An 11,761-nucleotide genomic window follows, 5' to 3' on the forward strand; every position below is an offset into this window, starting at 1 on the left:
TCTGCCTCTGCCTCTGCCTCTGCCTCTGCCTCTGCCTCTGCCTCTGCCTCTGCCTCTGCCTCTGCCTCTGCCTCTGCCTCTGCCTCTGCCTCTGCCTCTCGAGTGCTGGGATGAAAGGCACACACCACCACCTAGCTTGTTTAAGTTTTAGTAATGGTTCTATCTTAAAACCAGCTCACAAAACTACTGAAAATTTAACAAGCTCCAACATAGAGTAGACACTATTTGACATAACAGTAGAGAAGATTAAAACAGTGTTGTTTTTTTAAACTCAGTCACGTGTTGTTTGAAAGTTTAACATTTAAGAACATAGTCTTCTACTGAAGTTTATAATCAGCAGAACAGAAAAAAAAACAATGAGCCTACATATAAGTACCCTAGTCCCTATCCTATAATCAATAATGCTGGGCACAATCAGTAAAAGAAAATAAACTTCATGCCACTTGGGATTTTTTTTAATCCCACTCTCTAACTCAGTTGACATACTTCCCCGTGTTTTATCTGAGTATCTGTTGTATCTGAGTTAGAATAAGCTGGGGAATGTTTACCCTAGGAGGAATCTTCTAAATGATGCATTCCTCAGGTTAAGCCCTCAGTGTTAAAGAACTCTTCAGACCTGAGTCTCCAAGCCTAACTCTCTTCAGACACATGAAGACATGGAATGCATAGGAAGGCAAAAGCCCACAAGCGCTCACCGATGGTGCCACCCATTGCCATTGCTCCAGACATCTGAGCTAACAGCTGCGGGTCCGGCTTCAGGCCTCCAAGGGTAGCTGCCAGCCCTCCTGCAACCCCGATCATGCCCAAGGCATTGCCGAGCCGAGCTGTTCCCTGAGTGGAAAGGCCGCCCAGGGCCCCAACACAGCACAAGCCTGAGCCCAGGTACATGATCTTTGCAAAGGAAAGAAGAGAAAGAGATTATTAAAAAAAACCTTTGGTCTGCTGGTTCAGGGAAGTCCTCCCTTGTGGAACAATGACTCTCTAAGGACAATTTAAACTTAAACAGTTGACAGACATGAATTCTTCAGCTAACAATTCGAAAGATTTTCCTGTGGCTGGAGAAATGGCTCAGTGATTAAGAACACTGACTGTTCTTCCTAAGGTCCTGAGTTCAAATCCCAACCATCCATCATGTGATCTCACAACCATCCATAATGAGATCTGATGCCCTCCTCTGGTGTGTTTGAAGACAGCTACAGTGTACTTACATATAATAATAAATGAATCTTTAAAAAAAAGTCCTATCCACTAGGAAAATAAAAACATTACTTATTTTATATTGTACTTAGAATTATACCATTTATACAGACTGGTTGCCTTGATAATGTACGCAAATATATATAAAAAAAAATACCTAAATTTAAGTGGGGTTGTTGTTAGATTTGAAAACAGTAAACGTGTCTAAATGCTGTAACACAGCCAATCCGTGTCATTGGTGCCATGAATTGTGTATACGCCTTACTTAGACCATAAGAGTCTCATGAAAGCCTCGTGAGGAAAGACCCACTGTCCTCGCTTTATAAAAGGGACAAGTGAAGCGTTGAGAGCTTCCATAATTGCCCCGAAATAAGATCAGTTAGTAGAAAATCTGAAGTTCAGATGTGAGTCTCAGACTTGCAGCTTCAACTCTTCTCAAAAAAACATCCTGTCACTCTGCTAATCCCGCACACTGGGAGCACAGAAGAAACCAAGCAAGACAGGATGTTTTTTTCTTCTACCGTCAGACACGCTGCGATCCAGTGGCATTCACTGGAAAGCAGGGTAAAATATGGATAACTCACAGAAAAGCCTCAGCTCATTTTATATTTCACCTAGGAACTTTCTAAGTTCAAATCTGATTATATTCTTTTCTTAATGTCCAGCATAAAACTGTGTGTGTGCATGTCGGTTTACATGTGTGGGTCAGAAGACAACCTCTGTATCCTGTCTCAGGCGCCATCCCACCTTGTTCTCTGAAACAGCCTTTTTCACTTTCCTGAAGATGATCATGTACGCTATTCCTCCTGGCCATCAAACCCCAGGGGCAGTCTGCTTGTTTCTGCCTCCCCAGTGCTAGGATTACAGTCCCACACTCAGTGTTTTTACACAAGTTTTGTGGATCAAATGTATGTCCTCAAGCTTTACCAACTGATCCATCTCCCTACCCGCTACAACAGCGATTCTCAACCTAAGGATCATGACCCCTTTAGGGTCAAATGACCCACTGGGGTCACCTAAGACCATGAGAAAACAGAGATATTTACATTATGATTCATAACAGTAGCAAAACTACATTTATAAAGTAGCAATGAAAATAATTTCACGGTTGGAGGGGGTGGTCACCACAAAATGAGGAACTGTATTAGGGAGTCACAGCATTAGGAAGGTTGAGAACCACTGCGCTACAGCATAAAAAATGTTAAAGTCTGTATTGTCCTAAGTCTATTATATAATGTCTTTTGTTAACAAGCAGGGATTGTGATATTGTGATACATTTGTACAGAATGGAAGTATAAGCATTTTCAAATTGATTATTGATTACTCTACTGTGTCCTTACAACAATCCAGCCAGGCGCACAATCAAGATAATAATGCTCTTTCTGCATGTGAAGAACTTTAAAAAAACGAGCAAGTAAGCCTCATCCTCAGGACACTGGGGCCGGGCGTGGTGGCGCACGGCTTTAATCCCAGCACTCGGGAGGCAGAGGCAGGCAGATTTCTGAGTTCAAGGCCAGCCTGGTCTACAGAGTGAGTTCCAGGACAGTCAGGGCTATACAGAGAAACCCTGTCTCAAAAAAAAACAAAAAGGACACTGGGATGGTCTGTTTCAAACAGGGTGTTTCCAGTTCGCCACTGGATTTGCTGACGGAGTCACATATTCTTGATAGTTTGAATTCTGCTAGCGACATTAATTCTAAAAGGGAGAAAGACACACTCATAGAAGTGAAAACTTTCCAAGGACTCTTACTTCTTCGATGTTATAACCGCCATAGAGAGCAGCTAAATATCCACCTACGAAGGTGCCACCAGGGAGCAGATACAGGTAATTATATTCTGGAGGGTCCGTGGGTCGCTTGAACATGTCCAGCATTCTCTGAGTCACCAGAAAACCACCTGACCGAAGCAAGAGAAGCACAAACAGGCAAGAGGTGTCACGTCAGACGGCATGACTTTTTCCCATATGCTACAGCATCTTTCTTTTAAGCATACTTTTATCACCAAGTATTACAAAGTGATACTATTACTTCAAGTAACAGTTTGGACCTCAAAAGCAAAAGCCACTCTATTATTAAAGCCAGTTCCCTTAGGATGGATGAAGTATGGGGAACCCTAGATGATACAGTTAGGAAGAAAACTTGCTATCAGAATGTAGGGCCAATTGTTTCTGCGTGACTCAAAGTAAATAGCCATTTAAAGGCTTGAAAATACAAAGGGTCAAAAGTCAGCGTTTCTCTCTGATAGGTTACTGTTTATCAAACTCTGTAACAAATGATAAACAGCACATACTATGTCGACAGTTACCAAGTCCCTTGGACCCACTAAGGATTTTTAGCTATAAAATAGCATCAGATGAGTGTCATACATGAGTGGTGTGCTAGCCTTTCAGTTTTCAGGAACACACAACATCGTGATAAGGCAATAGACTAAAAATCTTATCTGCAGTTGTACTTATTTACAGATGTCATGGTAACAGTGGAAGTCAATGTTATCCAAAACTATGCATTCCCAGTTAGCTTCTAGCAGAACATCACTGTGTGGCTGGGGGTATGGAAGGATTGGTTCTTTATCAGTACAGTTTCTAACCATTACAGATAGGCAAGATATTTGACTTCCCTTCAAAAGGAACATTTGTGGTCTGAGAGAAGTCATTTTTAAAGGGACAGTTAAATGTTTAAACTCAGGAAGTCTACTTGACACAACTTGTTATTTGCTTCCTATGCCCTTGTCAAAAACAGCAGTCTGGGCTCTTTCCTCCCCCTCTTCCTCCTCTTCCTCTCCCTCTTCCTTTTCCTCCTCTTCCTCTTCCTCCCCCTCTTCCTCCTCCTCTTCCTCTTCTTCCCCCTCTTCCTCTTCCTCCTCCCCCTCCTCCTCCTCTTCCTCTCCTTACTCCTCTTTCTCCTCTTCCTCCCCCTCCTCCTCTTCCTCCTCCTGCCCCTCCTCCTACCTGCAATGTTGACTGACGATATAAATGTCGCAAGAGCAGCAAGACTCTGAGAAGTTGTGGAGGGATAAAAATGCCCTCCCATCAATGCCAGCCCACCAACCGCAGTCAAACCTAGAAAGAAAACATCACCATGGTGAAAAAAAAACACAGTAACCTCTCCAAATCCAATGTGAAAACCCAAAACGTTTGTCACATCAGGACCCAATATCCAAAGTCAAGGCTGCCTCCTTATGACTTTAATCTTCCCAATCAAAAACGTGGACAACGCGCCTGCGCATCTTTCTTACTTGAAGCGCTATCGTGGGGAAAGGCTAACACATCTTGCTTCCTTTGGCATAAGGGTCTGACCTTCAACCTTCTGCCTGTGTTCTCAGAGTGACACGTCAGCAGAGTCACTAGAGCACGGCTTATAAGGAAATGTGACTGTGAAAGATACCTTGTAGCCAAACTGGAAGGAACTACTCACGGTCTATAGACATTGATCAGGTCGCCACCAATTTGAGCTTTCCTGTATACAGCACGATTGGAAACTGGACGTGCTCCCTGCAGAAATCCTAGGAGCTACGCTTAGGACATTCCAAGAGAAAAGCATGCCCTCAATCATGCTGGCTACTTAGATGGAGCTCATTCCCTCACATCTAACGATGGAGGGAATTGCTACAAGTCAAAGAGAACAGCTCCTTGCAGTCACATGTACTGCTATGCAAACACTCACCAAAGACAGAGATGTCTTGTACCATTCGTTGGCAAGCTGGTCGGTCCCTTACCCCTAACCAGCATAGTCAACCAAAGCCATATGCAGCCTACTCTAGCCTTGCTAGATTCAATGCTTACTTTGTGATTCTAAGAAGAGATCACAAAGGTTGTTGTAACTCATTCTGTGAAACACTATCTGGTTTTAAATTTCATCAGTAGAATCCCTTGCTTAAAGTACATGATAACTGAAAGCAATATTAATGGGCCCACACTATTGGACATGGGGATGCAGAAAGGGCCGACACATTCTCTGACACCCTCCTTGACAAGCCCGCTCACCCCTGGCAATCTCCAAGTCACTACGGTCACTGCTGTAGACACCAGAAGTTCATGATTTGAAACTGAACTTTATAAAGTCCACGGAAACCACTCCTAGAGCTGAGAAAGGCATGATAACCTAAGAGGTTAGGAAGAAGCAAAGGACAAACCTGAGATGGCATTGGTCACAGACATCAGCGGTGAGTGGAGAGCAGGGGTAACTCCCCAGACAGTGTGGTACCCAATAATGCCGGCTAGGCCAAAAGTGGTCACCATCTGAGAAAAGGCTAGATTGGGGGCCACGATGCCCAAACCTAACATCCCAGTGAGACCTAGAGGAAGAGAGAGAGAATAAGATGTCCTGCGATGACCTCAGGAAAATTAAAAATACATGCCTGTACATATACACACACTAAAGAATAGTGTTTTAAATTCTGTTCCCCTGTCAATAAGGAGTAGACCTTTAAGATACTTAACCAATACCATGCAAGGGAGATGATGGACAAAAAAAAAAAAATCTACCTTTCTGACCACTCTTTCAAAGCAAAATACAAAGATCTAGGAATATTTATGAGTTGCCTTCTTAACAACGGGCTCATTTCCCCATGCCTAACTTTGTCCCTGTCTCTGTTTTTACCGTTTACTGACAGCATCACATGGGTTTCTATGAGCATTTTTATTCCAGAATTACAGGCCTATAGAAGTGCTCTCTACTCAGGCAGGATATAACCTTTACAAGACAGGACTTTTATGAGGCCAATTTCATGTCACTCTCAGTTGTAGCTGAGAAAGAGAGGTTTCAAAGGCTAGGAAGGATTTCATTCACTCCAGCACCTCCCCAAAACATATGGCTTCCACCCACCCAGCCCCGGACAGAAATGTTGCAATTGCTCCTGAATCTGGACTGGACTGCTGGCCAGGGCAGTCAACTCCAGCCTCAACACCAAGTCAGCAAACAGAGTTTTACAAAGGAAGGGGGGGGGGGACTACAAATTAAATTAAGAATGTGCAGAATACAAACAGTCCGCTCTGAACATACATCTTTAATTATCGCCTTCCTTAATAACAAACACATGGATGGCTGTTCTGCAACAGAAGAAAGGGTTACCTAGTGGTCAGTAAAAAAACAGAAACATTGGGCTATGGGGGGGGGGGGAGCTGGAAGTGTTCTTTCCTGAACAAGAGGCCTTGGTTTCTTGGCAGTACCTAATACCTTATCAATGGCAAAGCTGAATGAATAGCTACAAAATGACATTAATCTTACTTTAAGGTGACTGTTGGTTTGTTTGTTGGTTTGTTTGTTTGTTTGTTTGTTTTTCAAGACAGCACTGGCTGTCCTGGAACTCACCATGTAGACCATGCTAGGCTTGAATTCAGATATCTACCTGCCTCTGCCTCCCAAATGCTGGGATTGAAGGTATGTCCCACTGCCACCCAGCAAGTTGACTCTTCTTAATGTAGATGTACCTATACTCATAGCTAGTATTTCAAAAGTTGTAACACATGGCTTTGTTGAACCTCTGGAGACGAGCCAGATCCATGTTCTGGCTTTCCAGCTAATGAGAAGACACTCTATTATATAGGGTTACGGCTAGTCAGACTCTGTTAAGTCAGATTGAGTAATCCAAGGCCTTACTCCGCTGCTTGCTAGCAGCCTGTTCGTAACATGCTGTGTACCTCTCTGTCAGCGTCCTCATCCATAATATTATTAACCCTCTGTGCCTTGATCTTTTTAAAAAGAATATAAGAGTATTCCCCCATTACTGAGTGTTTCTGAGGCATAAATGAGCTAAGGTATATGAGGCATGGAGCAGAATGCCTGGTGCTCGTTAAATGCTAGCCTCGATTCTGATCTTATGGTCGGAAAAGTACTCATTCAGCAAAATGCACAGAGCCCCATGTTGAGCAAAGACACAGAGGGTATAACGTGTTGGAAGGTTTTCTTACCAACTCTTTAATTATCTAGCAGACATCCCTTGTCTCCATAAGTATGACAGAAACCTAGAAAAATATATTGTCACATATGCCCTGTACCCTGTTCTTCTGCATCTCAAAGAGAAATGAAACCCGAAGTCCTGCCTAGGAATCACCCATGAACAATGCAATCATTCTATTTCCTTTTTTTTTTTTTTTTAACAAGTGAGTGCAAGTAGGGACACTACCCCGTCTACTCACACACATACCAGCAGCAGCTCTGCAGACATCTTGCTGAGCCTTGCTCTTTATTCAAGGAGAGTTACACATTTGGCTTTAAAACATCTGGGCTCACATGGGAATTCAGGGAATGCTGAGCCTACAAGAATCCTGTGTGCCTGCTGCTGCTCCCTTAATTCGTTATAGTTTGCTTTTGTTTTGTTTTTGCTTTGACACTAAGCAGATCTAAGCATGGTTAATTCCTTCTGTGAGGAGGTAAGCAACTTCCAATCAAATACCCACATTTCGGCAATACATAGCCAGAACGAATATGTCTCGCTATTTTACGGTAATTCTTCATTGATTTCACAAAGATGAGTCTGAAAAAACTTGTGGGCAGTTATAATGAAAGAAATCCATGTTGAAATATTAAACTTCTTAAGTAGGTACCTTTGGATGTTAGTCTAAAACGCAAGGCTACCCTTTACCTCATACTACTTATAATTCAAATGAGCGTTCGGTCTTAGCCAATTATGTAATAGCCACAGCGTTCCGTCTTATCCAATTATATAATAGCCACAGCCAATGGTTTACAAAGTACAAAAGACCTTAAACAGGTTTACCTACATTGAACACCAGCACACCCTGACACTCACTGTTACTCAATAGCTTTGATACAGGTAATATTGGTGACTATACAGAAGATGCTTCCTCAGTACTCATGTGTTACTCCATGCCTTCACTCCAGTCCTTAACACAGTGCCTGAGTTCTTTTGGGTAACCACCGTGGTCCCCAAGTCCGCAGCGAAGGGACAGGTAACATGTGGTAAGGTCAGACCTATCAGATCCTATGCAATAGAATCCAAAGAGTAACAGCAGTATCCCAATTACATAACGCGACCATCACCATACTACAGACAAAACTTAGCTAGTGCTAAGCCTTAATAGATGTGAGCCTCACCTGCCGAGTACACAGATGCTGTCGTCAGTGTCTTTGTGTACATAGAGACCGTGCCTGCTTTCTCGGCTTCCAGCTCAGCCACCGTCTTCTGTTTGACTGGGGCTTCTTCGGGAATATTTTTCGGTGTGGGAGCTGGGAAAATCACTTTGCCATCCTAACCAATATTAAGAAATAACATTTTTTTTAAATCAAATTGGCATTTCAAAATGACTTACAGAAGACGGTGCATGCTGAAAAAAAAACTGTAACTATAACTTTAATGTATATAAATTCATATAATTTACAAAATGGGTATGTAAGTAAATAATATTTGTGCTGCACACATGTAATTTTTATATGTCTGGGACACATATAGAAGAATACTGTTCAAACCCTGAAAAGTACGAATGTGGGGAGAACAATTCATTTTTACTTTATTAAATTTCTGCCCCTGGTTTTCAAAAGTGAGGTATGTTTTCAATGACTCACACATACTTGAGTCTTTGAAATGCTTTCCTTAAATCATTCTCCGTTTTAACACAGTTTCCACTAACATGCCAATACTTTGTTCAAACACATCTGTATTCCTTAATGGAATTCTCCAAGGACAAAAATCCTAAGTCCAGGGTCACAGGAAGAACACAGGAAGAAGGGGACCTCTACCTTCATCACCACAGTCCCTCGAATGACGTGACTCATTGTACCAAAGTCAAAGTCATCCTTCACTTCATAGTGAAAATTGTCCTTGTCGGGGCTGATGGCCTTCAGGAGTTTGGTGATGTTGTTGGAATAGAGAGTGCTCGCCTGGGTGGCCATCCGGCTGGGAAGGTCTGTGTAGCCAATATGAGTGATGCCCTACATGAAAAAGCATATTGTCACAAAGGTTAATCCCCTACAGTTCCATTCTCTCTAGAACAGTCCTTGTACACAGCTGAGGCTCCGTTTAGAGAGCACCTATCTTCGCAGATATATATATATATATATATATATATATATATATATATATATATATATGCATATATACTTATAAACATAACATACATTTTTAAATGAGCTTTAACTATTCCCATTTTTAAATCTTTTTTCCAAGACTTCATGGTTTTTGTTTTTGTTTTTTGTTTTTTTTTAACGTTCAGACTTCAATTTTTCTAAATACTTAAAGGAATATACAGCCCTTATGAGGATTCGGGGTACAGCTCTGTGGAAGAATACTTGCCTAGCATGCGTGAGTCCCTGGGTGTGATTCCCAGAACTAAAAAAGACATTTTAAAGGAGGAGGGAAACCTTCAACTGGGGAATGGGACAAGGACCCAAGAAGCACCGCAGGGGACCGACTGTAGAGTTAATATGATTCAATGCACTGTTTGTGTGCATTGAACTCTCAAAGGCCTAGTAAAAATATTCTTTAACCCTCATCGACCACTAAATATCAGAATATAGAGGCAGAAGACACTTTCTTGCTATACCTTATGAACGTAAAGTTCTCCCGGCTTAGTCGTTTCAAAGTTTCCACCAGCCTCAGCAGCTAAATCCACAACAACTGACCCTTCCTTCATGGACTCGATCATTTCTTTACTAAATAAAACCGGAGCTTTCTTACCTGATCAAATTAAAAAAAAAAAAAAACAGTACAAATTAGTATATTTTTCTAATGGCAACAATAGTCTCTAGGGATGGCTACAGGGATGTCTGGGCATTCAAGATTTGATTATGTGAAAAACCAGTTCTTTACAGAATCTCCAAAGACTAGGGCACAAGTGAGCCGGCCATTCTCTTTGGGGAAGGATGTCTGTGTGGGCTGCAGAGGGGACACCATTCAGCTGGCAAACAAACCTCACCACATGCTTGGCCATGCTCTTCCCAGCTGGCTTACATCTTGGACCACTTACAGAGAGATTTCCCTTGTTCAAAAAGAATACGTAAAATAAGCCATTGTGGAAACTATGTTCACCCAAGCTGAACAATTCACAAAGGTCACACGCGTCAAGAGTACATTCAGGACTCGTTTATGAATTATGAAATAGGATATCTCCATCCCTCTTAGCAAAGGTCACCAGTTTTTCCAGCTCATTACCCACCTTAATGTAACGCAGGATAGCGACTAGGAGAGCCCAGAAAGACCATGAAGTAAACACTATGGCACTGTATAGCTCCAAAGGCATGGGAAGGGTGCCTGGACTTTTATTCCCAACTCTTGATCCTCTGCCTATGAAGACAACCCTATCTATACCCGGTGCAGAAGTAGGAAAGCAGCCACGTTCCCTGTTCTGATGAGACACATTCTGCTCGTTCAATAGTTCAGAGCTTAATTTCACGATGTGTTTTGGGAGACTATCTGGTTCCTATATAACAGTGGTTCTTACCCTGTGGGTCATGACCCCTTTGGAGGTTAAACAAACCCTGTCACAGGGGTCACATGTCAGATAGTCTGCATATTAGATATTTACATTAGAATTCATAACAGTCGCCAAATTTCAGCTGTGACACAGCAACAAAAATAACTGTACAGCTGGGGGTCACCACAACGTAAGGAACTAACTGTATTAAAGGATCACGGGATTAGGAAGGCTGAGAACCACAGAATAGAGACAGACAGACAGACAGACAGACAGATAGGGATATATAGATATCCCAACAAATAGCAGAACCAGAAGAGAAACAGACTTGCAAGATTGATAGAACAGAAACAGGGCACCAACATTTCTGCCCCTCTTTTTTTAATTTTCAATTTTATGTTTACATGTTTTTAGTAAAAAAAAAAAAAATGTAGTCTTATACACTGACATCAGTTAAATACTACATTTGTATTAAAGTCATCTCATTATGAAAACATTTAACTGAGATACATCCCAAAAGGAAAAATAACATTTACTAGTAGTCTACAGGAAAACAATTATGAAGATATATGTGAGTGTTTTGGGGGTTACCTCAATCTTTTTGGTATAAACTTCAAACAAGAAGTCCAAACTGAGTCCAAACCCTTACTCCTGAAGGCTTTCTCCCCTGGGTGGATAGTCCTTTCTAACCCCACCCACTACTCCCTCCGCCTTCCAGGCCATCCACTTCAGCAACACTGGACTGGCTTCCAGAGGCCCCCTTACAGGACACGGCTCTCCTTTCTGAGTCTCCATAAATGAACAAGAGTCAAGAGGCATCTCCCCTCGAGGCTTGACGTTCTGGTTAGCTACAGTAACTTTCCAAACTCCTTGGCAGCGCTCCCTTCCCGTTCTTTCCCCAAGTAGTAAACAATGGCACCTTGACTATTTCCCTGAGCCTTGAGAACCTGAGAAGGCAGACCATATGAACATCCAGGACCTTTTCCATAAGAAAGTCCACACTTCTCAGCTCCCCAGAAGGAAGGCAGACCTAAAGCACTTGCTGGCGCTTTCCAGATGTGCACTTTCCAGATGTGTACTGTCATCACCACCCCTCCCTTCTGTCCAGAGCTGCGGTTTAAATAGGCCACCCCTCACCCCCCCCCCCACATACATACAGCTTTAACTCCAGTCTTATTTACAGTCCCCGGACTT

General features: G+C 42.4%; 1 protein-coding gene across 4 annotated transcripts in view; it reads right to left on the reverse strand.

Annotated features, from left to right (window-relative positions):
- Window positions 1-11,761, reverse strand: part of Nnt (nicotinamide nucleotide transhydrogenase) — a 92,703-nt gene that overhangs the window by 35,553 nt on the left and 45,389 nt on the right. For all 4 annotated transcript variants that reach the window (XM_029543907.1, XM_029543908.1, XM_021208826.2 and 1 more), the window contains exons 8-14: window positions 9,698-9,831; window positions 8,895-9,086; window positions 8,253-8,406; window positions 5,329-5,490; window positions 4,145-4,255; window positions 2,948-3,093; window positions 696-891 (exon numbers count right to left, since the gene is read on the reverse strand). In XM_029543907.1, the coding sequence (XP_029399767.1) occupies window positions 696-891; window positions 2,948-3,093; window positions 4,145-4,255; window positions 5,329-5,490; window positions 8,253-8,406; window positions 8,895-9,086; window positions 9,698-9,831 (1,095 nt within the window). The remainder of the gene's footprint in view (window positions 1-695; window positions 892-2,947; window positions 3,094-4,144; window positions 4,256-5,328; window positions 5,491-8,252; window positions 8,407-8,894; window positions 9,087-9,697; window positions 9,832-11,761) is intronic.

The sequence above is a fragment of the Mus pahari genome, chromosome 11 (genome assembly GCF_900095145.1).
Source record: "Mus pahari chromosome 11, PAHARI_EIJ_v1.1, whole genome shotgun sequence".
NCBI classification, from domain to species: Eukaryota; Metazoa; Chordata; class Mammalia; order Rodentia; family Muridae; genus Mus; species Mus pahari.